The sequence below is a fragment of the Bradysia coprophila genome, unplaced genomic scaffold (genome assembly GCF_014529535.1).
Source record: "Bradysia coprophila strain Holo2 unplaced genomic scaffold, BU_Bcop_v1 contig_94, whole genome shotgun sequence".
In the NCBI taxonomy this organism is placed as follows: Eukaryota; Metazoa; Arthropoda; class Insecta; order Diptera; family Sciaridae; genus Bradysia; species Bradysia coprophila.
The window spans coordinates 5640730-5656713 of NW_023504022.1; the positions used below are offsets into that span (position 1 = coordinate 5640730).

A 15984-nucleotide genomic window follows, 5' to 3' on the forward strand; every position below is an offset into this window, starting at 1 on the left:
AACCTTGTCTGCATATGGAATGACTACACTACCTAGCAGGACAGGAGGGAACAAATTCGACGACAAGAATCTAGAATCTTCGAATACAGTGGCTTGGGGCTTATTGGCATTTAGCTTCAAAGAATTTTCGCGAGCCCAACGATGAACTGCATAGGGGTCCTGGTGGGGTAGGGTAATCTCGCACACCACACAAATTCATGGTGTGCGAGATTCACCTCTAAGTGGTGAATCTCGCACAGTCATGACTTTTCGTTACATGTCGTAACATGTAACATGATCGCGTGTGCGAGATTCCCCGACACCGTCCTGGTTGATACGAAAAACAGCCTGATTGGCTGTACTCTTTGGGCTGGAATACATCAACTGCACGTCGTCTGCGAACATATGGTGCGACGTAGACTTCAGGCAAGTCGGCAAGTCATTAATATACATCGAAAACAACAACGGACCTAAAACCGAGCCTTGCGGTAATCCGGCGCGAATTTCAGTCAACTCCAAAAAGTGGCCGTCAATACAGACGGATTGGAAGCGATCACTTAGGTAGCATCGGATAAGGCTCACGGCAGAAGATGAAAAACCGAAGTTCGAAGCAAGCTTACGGAGCAGATTGCCGTGATGGAGGGAATCGAAAGCTTTGGAAAAATCTAATAACAGTCACAAAATTCTTGTCAAACGACTTCCTTATTTCATCCGATATTCGCAAAAGAGCCGCACAAGTACTGTGATGCGACCTAAACCCTGACTGGTAGTCGTCGAGAAGCGCATTAGCGTCGAGGCACGTTGAAATCTGTTCTTTTGCTAAAATTTCGAAAACCTTCGACAAACAAGGCAAGATACTGATTGGCCGAAAATCATCGAGACCACGAGACCTAGTCTTCTTATGGACAGGGAGTACTTTGGACAATTTCCACCCACGAGGGACCGACGAAAGTCATCAAAAGTAAACTAAAAGCCAGTATTTAAAAATCACCCTAATGTAGGCTTTTCGGCAAAGTACCGGTGCCTCTTAACGTTACTTCCGAACCACACTTCAAAGACTGCAAATACTATCCGATAGAATGTTACATGTTCGCCTAAGTGTAGGCTAGATATATGTACACAAATTTATCATATTTGGGTTACGTCATACGAGCCATTAAGTTTGTATATCCTTGCAGCCACGAAACACACTGCAACTATCCACATTATGAAGGTTGAACGAACTTAAAACGTCACCGACATAATCGCTGGAAAAATTTTATGTTAAATATCTGACACGGGAATCGAGCCCCTATTATTTTGGCGGAATGCTATTACGTAACCACTGACTGAGCCGGCCCGTCACCATATTCTGGTGATTTACCAGCCAGCAATACACATGATGTGTACGGTTAATACATATGTAAATCTTTGCTCATCAGCCAGTAACACTGTAAAAATAGGTATCCCACGCCTTGTGACTAAAAGGGCGTCCGAATGAAAAAAAAATCATTTTCAAGTCGCGACTTTTTATTCTGTAATTGTCATATGCAACAATGGTTCATTTCTTTTGCCGAAGCTTTCAAATCTGCTGCTAGAAGATGCGGCTAGATGGTTGGAACTATTTTCCATTTACAGCATCTATCATTCCTCTTCTTCAGCAGTGCTGGTAATGTCAGTTTCGGTCAAAACGTCTCCTATTTAAGATTAATAGTACTTTAGATTCAGATTGCATAAGTGTACGAAAATATTTTAAAGCTTTCTTTTGGGGAAGGTGAGAATGGTCCAATGTACCGGTCATCGAGAAATTTCAGTTTTTGATTTTGAACCACCTAAACCTGAAGTTTTTCAAGACCTTCACGGTGGGGCTGAAAGAACTTTAAATAAACATGTCGACTTCCATCTCGGTTCTTTTCATAGCTGAGTTAGGGGAGGCGTGTACTATCCAACGGCACATGTTGCGGGCGCAACCGCTGAGCCGTTTCTGAGAACTAGGAATATCGTCGCCTGGCTCCGCGGAAGTTGCTGGACCAGTGTTTGAAACTGGAATCAGTAGAGGGACAAATTCTAAGAACAACCATGTAAAAATTATCTCTTTCGAATGGCAATAAAATTTTTTTGAAAGTGGTCTCTTTTGGTACATTTTCAGAAAAGTCACTTTTTTGCAACCCTCGGTGAACTTTGGCTATTCCCATACCTTGCCGGTTGGAATATTTCAACACAATATACCTTGTGAAAGTTAGCCTGAAGTCTAAGCTTTCCAATGATACCGAATATGCTATGTATGATTCTCAGCAAGAACTATTTATGATAAAGATTTTGCATCGAGGTCGGACTACTAGCAAATTTAGGGTCATTGAAAACGAAATTTACAAATATTACAACACAATGTCTTTGAGTAATGTCTCATCGACTAACGTGAGTTATCCATTGTTTAATATCTGCTTATTTTGCCATGACAAACATAAAAATAGAAATTTCGTTTTCTTTGAATCTAAATTTGCTAGTAGCCCGACCTCGATGCAAAATCTTTATCATAAACAGGTCTTGCTGAGAATCATATATGGCATATTTGGTATCATTAGAAAGCTTAGACTTCAGGCTAACTGGTACAAGGTATGTCGTGTTGAAATATTCCAACCGGCAAGGTATGGGAGTAGTCAAAGTTCACCGAGGGTTGCAAAAACGTGACTTTTCTGAAAATGTACCAAAAGAGACCACTTTCAAAAAAAATATATTGCCATTCGAAAGACCACATTAACCTTGTCTAGAAACGCTATTAAAGTGCTGGATCGAAAACTTCGTCGAGGAGGCATCACCCCTTGAAGAGGTGTAATTTTCGACTTTCAGCTTCTATTGCTCTGCGACCAAATGACCGAGAGCAATAATTTTTACATGGTTGTTCTTAGAATTTGTCCCTCTACTGATTCCAGTTTCAAACACTGGTCCAGCAACTTCCGCGGAGCCAGGCGACGATATTCCTAGCTCTCAGAAACGGCTCAGCGGTTGCGCCCGCAACATGTGCCGTTGGATAGAACACGCCTCCCCTAACTCAGCTATGAAAAGAACCGAGATGGAAGTCGACATGTTTATTTAAAGTTCGTTCAGCCCCACCGTGCTTAGCCTGAAAAGTAGTTTCTCGGGGTCTGTGAACGACCAGAGTTTCTTGTGGACCATTCCTGCATAGTAATTCCGATTGTTTCAAACTGTTATGCAATCGCTGGATAGCGCAATTTAGTCATACTATGACTTACTGTGTGTTCACTTACTGGAACTTCAAATTATGCCTTGTGTGACTAGGACGCAATCTATTGTTGTTTTCAACCAGACTTAATCTGGGAAAACAAGAAGAACAATTACGTCGATTCTACGAATGTCGCTACATTCGTATTCGCAGTGAAAATTTTATGGAAATGTAAATTTCGGTACTGGAAGCTGATAATAGAATTACTGGAATCTCGGCAATGTGGTGTTTTCAGCTTATGCAAATATCAAGTGAATAAATTCGATCGCATTGATTAGAGTGGAAAAACAATCGAAAAAGATAAAAATGAATTGTGGAGAAAAAAGATTTTTTGAGTGTCGAATGGGTGCAAATACTCACGAATAATTTTCAGTGCTTCCTTCAGTGCCTCGTAAGTATCCAATTTTCTCTTCATCTTCTCTGCTTCCATAGTACTCAGTGTAAATAGATATGCCTAAAACCAGTATAATGTTAGTATACGTATGACCAATATGGAACGTTATAATTGACATTACATTATTCACATCATTAGCGAGAGAGAGTAGCTCCAAAAAAAGCCTCCTATTGATGTAATCATCCAGTTCCTTTATGATGTACAATGTAATTGCCTTTGGTACCATATTCCGTGTAGTTTTCTTTACCATGCTCATATACGAATCGACTCCATTGTAAATTATTGCAATTGCTCTCTCCAGTGATGGCTCCTATTATTTCATTGTAAAGTGTCAATCATATGTTTTATGATAAATATTTCCCAAAAAGAAAATTAAGGAACAAAATCGCAAACTTACAACTTTTATACCAATAATAGCAAGCGAAAGATGCTGTCTCCAGGTTTTTATTTCATCGCCATTTTTGCTGGAAAATTCAAATTCTTTGTAATGATGGAACACATTACGTCCATCCCTACGAGATATGGTGAGGATATATTTTTGCGACTGATAGTCTTGACTAACACCGCTACATTGTAGATCGTTCAGTTCTAAACAGAACTGAACGTCTCCATCTTCCTTGTCGTAACATAATAAGACTGCTGCTGTCAAAACGAACCAATATACAGCGTTTTTGGCACCTGCAAGGAGGAATTAGAATTTACCAACAGGATTAGGTGCCGTGAAAAAGAACCGCCCACGCTTAGGAAAGTAGATTGAGTATAGGAAAGGCACACTGAGAGAAAAGAAAAACCACGAAAAATATGTAGGAAGAATGTTCTGATCTTATGAATGAATTCAGCCAACGGCTGGGAGTTCAAAAATCGCCCAAAACCACTTACAGTGGAGGTGTGACGCAAGTCCTGTTATCCACTTACAAAAGAACTGATATCGGTGTAGGTGACGCTAACAGATTCTACACGCAAAAAGGTATGCGTCACAAATGGCAGCTGATGAGGACAGTACGCGAAAGTTTTATCAACAAAAATCTTACCAGAAAAATTTTAGGAAGAAAATTATAATAAACAAGGCATCAGAACAGTCGGAGCGTTTGCTGCGACTTAGCCCCGTACGACCCGTAATCCTATTTCGTCCGTAACCATAATAAGTCCGTAACCCTAATACGCCCGTAACCCTAATACGTCTGCAACCCTCTAATGCGTCTGTTACCAAAATGCTAGTCAAGTTGGGCATGGTCAAATTTACTGAAACTGTTCATTTTTAAAATTGCGCATAGCGCAATTACGAAAGCCCGTACGAAGTACCTCTAAAAAAAACCAACAATTCACGACATTATTTTAGAAACCCAAAATTTTTTGCCAACTTTCCATTGGGTATTCAATTATCTCTCAAATGAAACAAAATCTAGCAAAATCGGATGAGATTTACTCGATTTATGTGCAAAAAACACTTAGGGCCGAGTAGCGGCCTTAGTCCAAGGGCCCAAATTTGAAACTTTTTTCGCCACGTTCTTTTCGGTATTCAATTTACTTCCATAAAAAACTAAATCTAGCAAAATCGGATGAGATTTACTCGATTTATGTGCAAAAACCACTTAGGGCCGAGTAGCGGCCTTAGTCCAAGGGCCCAAATTTGAAACTTTTTTCGCCACGTTCTTTTCGGTATTCAATTTACTTCCATAAAAAACTAAATCTAGCAAAATCGGATGAGATTTACTCGATTTATGTGCAAAAACCACTTAGGGCCGAGTAGCGGCCTTAGTCCAAGGGCCCAAATTTGAAACTTTTTTCGCCACGTTCTTTTCGGTATTCAATTACCTTCCATAAAAAACTAAATCTGGCAAAATCGGATGAGATTTACTCTGATATGCGTTTTTAATGTTAAACCACTTTGATTGACGGTTGATACAATAATGAATTTATTTAATAATGTATTTTGTCGCCAAGCATGCATTTACATTTCATTATGCATGTTGGGCTCGTAATTGCAGTGCATCATAATATTCGCACTACAACTCGATTTATGTGCAAAAAACACTTAGGGCCTAGTAACGACCTTTGAGCTCTCCCAACAAGCCCACGTTGGATCTTACCCAAAAACAATGTTCAGCAACTTTGTTCTACTCGTCAATACCTTTCATTTGATATATCACAAGCAGCTATTGCGTGCGTATTTCGGTAGATATCGTCGAAAGACTGAAAAACACCTATAAGGCCCTAGCTCTGGAAGGGCCGACCCTACCATGCCCATTTTCGAACTTGACCTTACTTTTGTCGATACCAATCGGGGAAAAAAAGAATTTTCAAAAAAGGTTGTGATTTACTCAAGCTAGAGGGGTCACAGACGGACGGACGGACGGACGGACGGACATTTTTTTTATTGCGGATTCGTCATCTATTAACATAACCAAATGCTTTGCCCTTACTGTCTGCGTCCAATTCGACGTGTTACAAACGGCATATTAATCTTATAAGCCCCCAGTACTTCGTACGGGGCTAAAAAGTTTGTGTCACAAGTGGCAGATGTTGAGATGTTGATTCGGCTTTCTTCCGTTTGAATTCCATTCTTTAAAGGAATATATTTCACAATTTTAAAAATTTTCCTTCCTCAACATCTGCCACTTGTGACGCAAACTTTTTTATTATAATTTTCTTCCTAAAATTTTTCTGGTAAGATTTTTGTTGATAAAACTTTCGCGTACTTTCCTCATCAGCTGCCATTTGTGACGCATACCTTTTTGCGTGTAGAATCTGTTAGCGTCACCTACACCGATATCAGTTCTTTTGTAAGTGGATAACAGGACTTGGGCGATATCAGATCTTTTGTAAGTTGTGATTTTTAGCCCCGTACGAAGTATAAGCTTATAAGATTAATATGCCGTTTGTAACACGTCGAATTGGAAGCAGACAGTAAGGGCAAAGCATTTGGTTATGTTCATAGATGACGAATCCGCAATAAAAAAAATGTCCGTCCGTCCGTCCGTCCGTCCGTCCGTCCGTGACCCCTATAACTTGAGTAAAAAGTGTCCGATCTTAAAATTTTTTTTTTCCCTGATTGGTATGGACAAAAGTAAGGTCAAGTTCGAAAATGGGCATGGTAGGGCCGGCCCTTCCAGGGCTAGGGCCTTATAGGTGTTTTTCAGTCTTTTGACGATATCTACAGAAATACGCACGCAGTAGCTGCTTGTGATATATCAAATGAAAGGTATTGACGAGTAGAACAAAGTTGCTGAACATTGTTTTTGGGTAGGATGCAACGTGGGCTTGCTGGGAGGGCTCAAAGGGCGTTACTCGGCCCTAAGTGATTCACTATAAATTATCTCATGACATATGACAGATGGAATATTGGTTTCTTCGGCAAAGTCTTAGAGTTTTGAGAGTAGAAGACGGCTGTATTCATCAAAATGTCGAAAAGTTGGACCTTGGTGTTTCAATCAGGTTTTTAGAATTATCTCATGACATATGACAGATGGAATATTGGTTTCTTCGGCAAAGTCTTAGAGTTTTGAGAGTAGAAGACGGCTGTATTCATGAAAATGTCGAAAAGTTGGACATTGGTGTTTCAATCAGGTTTTTAGAATTATCTCATGACATATGACAGATGGAATATTGGTTTCTTCGGCAAAGTCTTAGAGTTTTGAGAGTAGAAGACGGCTGTATTCATGAAAATGTCGAAAAGTTGGACATTGGTGTTTCAATCAGGTTTTTAGAATTATCTCATGACATATGACAGATGGAATATTGGTTTCTTCGGCAAAGTCTTAGAGTTTTGAGAGTAGAAGACGGCTGCATTCATGAAAAAGTCGGGAATTTGGAATTGGCTGTTTCAATTATGTTTTTGGGGTTATCTCTGAACCTACAGGAGTTATATTGCTACTTTTTGTTTCGTTTGTCAGATTATTCAATACCGAAAGAAAGTTGATAAAAAAAGTTGCAAATACGGGTTCCTAAAATTACATCGTAAACTTTTGTTTTACTTGAGAAGTACTTCGTACGGGCTTTTGTAATTGCGCTATGCGCAATTTTAAAGATGAACACTTTCAAAAATGGGCAATAATGTCAAGTACGCAATAAGGTTACAGAAGCAATTTGGTAACGGACGAATATGGGTTACGGGCTTATTAGGGGCTACGGACGTATTATGGTTACGGACGAAATAGGATTACGGGTCGTACGGGGCTAAGTCGCAGCAAACGCTCCGACTGTTCTGATGCCTTGTTTAGAATTTGGTCGCAGATAATGGACAATCATATTGTGCAGTTTTAACGAAAATATTCTTCTTACAAAACTGTATAACTTTCTCTTTGATTTGAACCTTCCAGCTTTCATTTGACGAAAATCGAAAATTTGACAAAATTCGAAAATTTTGACGGAATTTGAAAATTTGACGAAAATCAAAACTTTGATAAAAATCGAAAATTTGAATAAAATTTAAAAATTGACGAAAATCGAAAATTTGACGAAAATCGAAAATTTGACGAAAATCGAAAATTTGACGCGCTTAAAACGCTTATAGCTCCCAAATAGACGACTTTTTAGGAAAATCATGAAACACGTATCGACTAGAATCTAAAACTCTATAACTTTGTCTTTTACACGAGGTTTCCATCTGCCGTATTTTCCGAGTTATGGCTGACATAGCTCGCACTTAAAACGCTCATAGCTCCCAAATACGTGACTTTTTAAGAAAACCATGAAACACGTGTCGACTAGAATGTGAAACTCTATAAAATTGTCCTTTAAACGAACTTTCTATCTGCCATATTTTCCGAGTTATAGGTCTCATAGCTCAATAGGTTAACACGCTCATAGCTCCGAAATTATAAGCTTTTATAAAATTTCCTTCAAATTAGTTTCTTAGAATTACGTCCTTAACATACCCTGAAAATTTCAGCCAAATCCGCCGGTAAATTCAAAAGTTTTAGTTAACAGAGTGACAAAGTGACAAAGGTTGGTAAAATTCATCAATTTCAAAATGTATGAAAATGAATTTCTTCATACAAATTTCTGCAAATTTCCAAGTTTTGAAATTTAATATCTCGGCCAAATCTTAATTTTATGAGGCGTGATAGCTCGTTGAACTCGTATGGATGCCCAGATTACGAATAAAATAATTTGGGGGTAGTAGGAGCAAAGGGGGAAACGTCAAAAAGTTCGTGCATGTTCCTCAGTCCTGCGGAATTTTTTTTTTATCAAATTTTTCAGTGTGAACGGACTTGCGTCACGGCCCTTCACTAACGTAGGGCCATGATAAGAGTAACTTCAGAGAAATCAAAAGCTTAAGAGACTCTAGACCTCCATCCTAAAAAAAGGAAACATAACTGGAGATTTTCGATCAAGACAGGCCCGGCACTTGTTATTGGAAATATTTGCAATTAAGTAGCTTGCGTTACAAGTGAAAATTTGCCGTCTCGCTATAGCTAGCCTTTAAACTACTTTCATCTGAGTGACACACGAATTCCAATGGTTAGGCTGGATCATTTGTTATCGACAAGAACACCAAAAATAAGTGACAAATGATAGGTCGTCTGGTTCTATGTTGATGAAGGCGAGTTCCATTTCGATAAGTGACAAAATATTTTCTTTGAATTTGGCTCGGTTGTCGTCAATGAACGTAATGAGCTTTTTCTTTAGGAACTCTTGTAAATTCGGATAATTTTCTTGTCTTGTCGTTGTGGTCTTATATGTTAGACCTAATGAAGTAATAGATTTTTTGAAAGTGTTATGGACAATTTAAGAAAGTTTTAGGAAACTCCGACTTCACTATACCCAGCGAGCGATGTATTTAAATCACTTTGCATCCTAGATTACGCTAGGCCAACCAGGTAAGTGGTAAAGGACAATCACACAAGGTCCTGACCCTCGATTGGCGTACAGTCCGACTAACTACAACATTTAGGTTCAGAGTACACATTCAAAAGATCCCCTGAGAGATTCACCAGAGCCTTATAAGTCACCCGATCTCCTGAGAGATTCACCAACATCAAAACAGTATTTTCGATAATGATTGCTGGATTTAGGAAAGTTTTAGGAAACTAAATAAAATTAAGAAATCAGAGAGGCATGGGGGCTCTACGTTAATAAAATCCAAATTAAATATTCAGAATACCCAAATTTTCAACGCCAAGACCTCCTTTATGGACGATTTGTTTTTGCAGTGGTAATCTAAAATGAGAAATTTTCTTAAATTCCAATACTGTTACGCGGCTTTCTGGCACATACGAAACAAATGATAGGTCGTCTGGCTCTATGTTGATGAAGGCGAGTTCCATTTCGATAAGTGACAAAATATTTTCTTTGAATTTGGCTCGGTTGTCGTCAATGAACGTAATGAGCTTTTTCTTTAGGAACTCTTGTAAATTCGGATAATTTCCAGTCTGGAAAATAAAGAGAAGACAACAACGTCGAGAACATATGCTAAAAGTAGATCAAATCATTTACATGTAGAATGCAGTTTTGGATCGCCAATGTTAGTTGTTCCACTACTTCTTCAATGCACATAATAACAGGAATCTTTAGCAGCTGAATTTGCTTCTTCACAACCGTTTCGTACACGGAATACGGTACGTACTGAGGAAGAACAGTGCGAAAAGCGAAAAATTCGCGAACACCGTTAGCGATCTCATTTCGCACCTTTACTCCATCCATAGTGATTGCTGATATTTCACGCGGTAAACTGAAACCAATGAAATTACAAAACGAGTCCAATCTATCACCGCTCAAAAATGCACTGCTTACTGTTCATGGAAAATGGTGCCAATTTTCACACCATTGGACAATCCATCCATATCGATTGGTATGTCCTTTGAACTGAGGCCTGAAATTTGCTTCTCAAAATTATCTCTCAGTTTACGAAACACGACGACAATTAAATTCTTCAAACTGTCCGGATTGGACATGTCTGCGAAGTCTTTGAATTGCTCAACCTCCTTTTCCAAAGTCAACATGTGCTTGTGCAATCTATCTTTCAAACCTGGCAACTTCTGTTGTATGTGTTCCGTTAATTGTTGATTCAACACACGTTGCAAGTACGGAGTGCCCAAACGATCAGCAATGTCTCTGTAAACTTTGCTTTTTCTAAAGAAGTCGGATTCCACTTTCAGGGCAGCAGTGATGTCTTTTTTATCCATAAGATCCTGTTCAGACCGATTTACGACACCGACGTATCCTCGACGCAGTGGCTTCAATTCGTTATCTAAGATTTTACGCGCATTCGTCCCTTTGCCGATTTCATCCAGTTTGGTAATAACGCCAATCGTACGTAGTCCTTCTGGATCGACGTCTTGGGCCATACTTAATGCAGAAGAAACTGCTAGAGCCATTGTTGCTGGCGTGACGGCTAACAAAAGACAGTTATCCTTGCGAATATAGTCGTAGATCATGTCTTTGATGTCATCAGCAATATTTTGTGGTTGATCACCAACCGAGACTTGAACGGTGCCCGGAAGGTCAATCAGTGTAATGTTCAATACGTTCGGGCTGTAAATTCGCAAACTAATAGGTTCCTTGCTAACCTGTTGGAACGATAAATAAATAACGAGGAAGATTGCAAACGCTCAGAGGGATTCTTTTGAAAAGCCGCCTACCAAAATCGGACCCATTTCGCCTGGGATTGATATATACATGGTTTGAAAGGTCTTTGCCAGTACACCTCAAAACAGGCCTCACACTGTCTCTAGCCACACCTGGTTGCTGGTTGAACATCCCCGAAGTTGGTAAAATGGTGATTTTTATCCGAATTTTTTGGCCGTCATAAACGATCGTCCCGGGCGAGAGTGGGCTCGTTGGAAAGCTGAGTTCAAGTAGTTTCGGGTCATGCCTAGTTTAATTTAATTCATTGATATATGTTTGCAGAAATCTGCAAGAAAAATTTTCAAAATCTGTGTGAACTTTAGACAGGTCTGGGCTGGTACTGATGACGCTTAATGGGAACCTAACATGCTAGTCGTAACATACATTGTCTAAGCTTTCCATTGATACCCCATTTGCAGTGCTGGTGATTGCTGGCGAGTTTTACGAGTAGCGGTTGTGCTAACATAAAATTCTGTTATGTCGGCAATCACCAGCACTGCAAATGGGGTATCAATGGAAAGCTTAGACAATGTATGTTACGACTAGCATGTTAGGTTCCCATTAAGCGTCATCAGTACCAGCCCAGACCTGTCTAAAGTTCACACAGATTTTGAAAATTTTTCTTGCAGATTTTTGCACACATATATCAATGAATTAAATTAAACTAGGCATGACCCGAAAGTACTTAAGCTCAGCTTTCCAACGAGCCCAATCTCACCCGGAACGATCATTTATAACGGCCAAAAAATTCGGATAAAAATCACCCTTTTTACCAACTTCGGGGATGTTCAACCAGCAACCAGGTGTGGCTAGAGACCGTGTGAGGCCTGTTTTGAGGTCTACTGGCAAAGACCTTTCAAACCATGTATATATCAATCCCAGGCGAAATGGGTCCGATTTTGGTAGGCGGCTTTTCAAAAGAATCCCTCTCAAGCTAAGAGTACACGAACCCCTTTATTTTTTGTCACACGACTAGTTTGAGCTTGGATTTCCTTACAAATTTCCTTGAAATCGGTGAACTTCTTGTCCCCACAATGGTTGAACATGCCATACTCTATTTGTTGAAAGGAAAAGTGGGCAATGTTTGAAATGATTTCTTATCGCTCTTATTAAAAAAAATGATAATTATCATACGATTGAACGTAGTGTCGCACAATTTTAAGACTATGAGAGATAACCAGCCATTTTAAGTTTCTATAATTACAATTTGATAGAGATATAAGAAACGTTTTTAGTGTGAACGGACTTGCGTCACAAATCTGAAATTTAGCTGAGTTTCAATTGCTTTTAAATTCACTTTTTCGGCAAATTTTCACTAATTTGTTTCTAAATATCACATGCCTTCCTGAGAGGCGATAAAAAAGATCAAATGCACAAAGTTTTCACTATAAAATTGAACTAATTTTAACGATTAAAAATGAGTTACAGAAAAACCGGTGTTAAAAGTGCGTAAAACCGGTAAACGGTATTTAATCCTTCCAATATTTTACCGGTTGCAATCCCTATGCTCGAGTTGTCACGTGTAGTGAAAAATAAAAATTTCTTACCACTTTCTGCGTTGATCAGTTGTAAAATTAGCGGTTGTCGTGTCACGATATCTTCTCCTCGAGGTAAAAAATCCCTGTCGTAATGAATGGTCACAATTGAAATTTTCTACTCCGAAAACCATAAAACTCGCGATAAAACTGAAAAGTCACATTCTCGCTTCGTATCCACAACACGTTTTCGATTCAAACGAAAAGTAGACTTTTCAACTCTTTATCTCTAGTTATGGGAATGACAAATATTCACCTTCCCACAATACTTTGCAAAACGGAACTTTTTCCAGCACTTTGGCATCCAATCACCGCAATTTGAGGAAAATCAAAATCGATTGTTGCATCGGAGCCCGTTTTCAAGCATACATCTCGTATTTTATCAATGGCAGAAATAAGCGTTTTCATGCCCGGATTACCCGCACTTATTTTACTATGTTCTCGTAATGCCATTTCTAAATGAATTGCTTTTATCTTGATAAATTTTCCTCGATTTTCTCAATGAAATTATTGTCTCTAAGAGCAATTAAACTTGTTGTTTTAACTTAGGCCACAACAGTAAATGGATCTAGTCCTTCTGCTTGCAGAATTATAAGTGAGTAAGTTATAACCGAAACCATCGATTATATTACCGGTCTTGTTATCGTAGCATTGATATGACTGAGATAATACGTGCGTTTATATACTTCAGTTTCTATCATGTTGGGCTGCGGTTTCGATTTTCTTGGAAAATACAATTAAGTTATATGACCGCGGTATAACTCACTATGTGTAAAATTGCGATAAAATATTTGAATCAGATGTGCACACAGTTCCTGACATTGATATCTCACTGTTTGAATGACAAGATTATAAGTTATTGACAATCTGGCGTTATACGTATATCAGGAAATGCATAGGTAAGGTACTTATATGTAAAATACCAACGCGACGGATTAGATTAGATTCACTTTTTTTATCGAAACATTTTTGTCGGAAGATATTGATTGATACAAATTGAAAAAATCAGAACAATTTTGGTACTTAAAAAATCGAATTCATGTTAATTGCCAATACCCATTAGGTTTTATAATGTGCTCTTAGAGACGGTGTCACAGAAAATAAAATTTGATGTCTGGGTCGATAAATTTAATTCCGACATTCAACGGGTGGTAAACTTGAAAGGGAGTGAAAAAGGCTAAACAAAATAAAAATTTATTTTGTTGAACGTGCGACATTTGGATAAAAAAATTGAGATTTTCGGCTTGGGTCTATTTTCTAAAATAGTCGGATACAAATCTGTATTCATACGTAGGTATAAATGACAAACGGTATTTACGACATAAATAATAAAACGACACAGATACTTCCCCGAAACGTATACCAAAACTGAGACCAAATATATCGCTGGCCACCGGACACACTCGAATCGTAAACGTTGTTTCCCATATATTGCAGTATATATTACACACACAACCCGAAACCCACCATTTAGTTACATATTTTGTCAAAACTGTACTCAAGTCACGTATTGTACTTATGCCATTGGGTTACATAAATAATATATTTCGACCGTTTGACCATTTCTCCGTCGGCCACAGAGTAGAGAAACTCTTACTACATTTATAGCATTAATTTGTGTTACAATAACGATGAAAAAATGAATATGAACTATCGCTTACGTGCATAATATTGCAAAACCACTGGTAAAAGCAATGAAGTAAAAGATTTTATTTGATAAATAGCATTGTCATCCGGGGCATAAGAGCGATTACAGCTTAAGCAGGAAGCGTCGAAACCACTCTGATGAAAAAATTCGGTAATGTGTTGTGGCTGGTAGTCCTCTGAAAGTCGAAAAATGCCCTTTCGCGAATGAATTTTGTGACCGCTAAAAGTGAGTGGCATGATCATTGAAGAGCTAGAGTCAAATGCTCTCAATGCTTTAAAAAATTTCGCCTTTTGAAAAAAACAAGGCATCAGAACAGTCGGAGCGTTTGCTGCGACTTAGCCCCGTACGACCCGTAATCCTATTTCGTCCGTAACCATAATACGTCCGTAGCCGTAATACGCCCGGAACCCTAATACGTCTACAACCCTCTAATGCGTCTGTGACCAAAATGCAAGTCAAGTTGGGTATGGTCAAATTTACTGAAAGTGTTCATTTTTAAAATTGCGCAGAGCGCAATTACGAAAGCCCGTACGAAGTACCTCTCAAATAAAACCAACAATTTACGACATTATTTTAGAAACCCAAAATTTTTTGCCAACTTTCCATTGGGTATTCAATTACCTCTCAAATAAAACAAAAATTAGCAAAATCGGATGATATTTACTCGATTTATGTGCAAAAAACACTTAGGGCCGAGTAGCGGCCTTAGTCCAAGGGCCCAAATTTGAAACTTTTTTCGCCATCATTCTATTCGGCATTCAATTAACTTCCATAATAAACTAAATCTAGCAAAATCGGATGAGATTTATTCGATTTATGTGCAAAAAAACACTTAGGGCCGAGTAGCGGCCTTAGTCCAAGTACCCAAATTTAAAACTTTTTTTGCCACGTTCTTTTCGGTATTCAATTACCTTCCATAAAAAACTAAATCTGGCAAAATCGGATGAGATTTACTCGATTTATGTGCAAAAAACACTTAGGGCCGAGTACCGACCTTTTAGCCCTCCCAACAAGCCCACGTTGCATCTTACCCAAAAACAATGTTCAGCAACTTTGTTCTACTCGTCAATACCTTTCATTTGATATATCACAAGCAGTCATTGCGTGCGTATTTCGGTAGATATCTGGAAGGGCCGACCCTACCATGCCCATTTTCGAACTCGACCTTACTTTTGTCGATACCAATCGGGGAAAAAAAGAATTTTGAAAAAAGGTTGTGATTTACTCAAGCTAGAGGGGTCACGGACGGACGGACGGACATTTTTTTTATTGCGGATTCGTCATCTATGAACATAACCAAATGCTTTGCCCTTACTGTCTGCTTCCAATTCGACGTGTTACAAACGGCATATTAATCTTATAAGCCCCCAGTACTTCGTACGGGGCTAAAAACTTCGAATTATGTTGGACCTTTAGATGACAGAGAAATGATAACAGATGGCGCTGCGCTCCGTTAAAGCGGTAGCAACGCCATCTGTTATAATTTCCCTGTTCGATTCTGATATTTCGCACAACGTGAATGTTTATGCCTTGATATGATAGATAGAACTATACCATGGACATGAAAAGGTCTAGCGAATGATAATTATTATGAAATTTTAGTTCACCGGTAAACTTTATCACTCGTGACCAGTGT

General features: G+C 38.8%; 1 protein-coding gene across 1 annotated transcript; it reads right to left on the bottom strand.

The window, feature by feature from the left end:
* Positions 1-1458: 1458 nt before the first annotated feature.
* LOC119085100 (dynamin-like) lies at positions 1459-13292 on the bottom strand. The gene is made up of 11 exons (XM_037195347.1): positions 12957-13292; positions 12713-12786; positions 12116-12219; positions 10332-11107; positions 10035-10269; positions 9816-9970; positions 9703-9758; positions 3994-4274; positions 3718-3906; positions 3563-3656; positions 1459-1655 (listed from the first exon to the last, which is right to left on the bottom strand). Exons 1-11 carry the CDS (start codon positions 13151-13153, stop codon positions 1603-1605), a joined length of 2214 nt encoding a protein of 737 aa, XP_037051242.1. The 5' UTR covers positions 13154-13292; the 3' UTR covers positions 1459-1602.
* Between the last annotated feature and the right edge of the window lie 2692 nt (positions 13293-15984).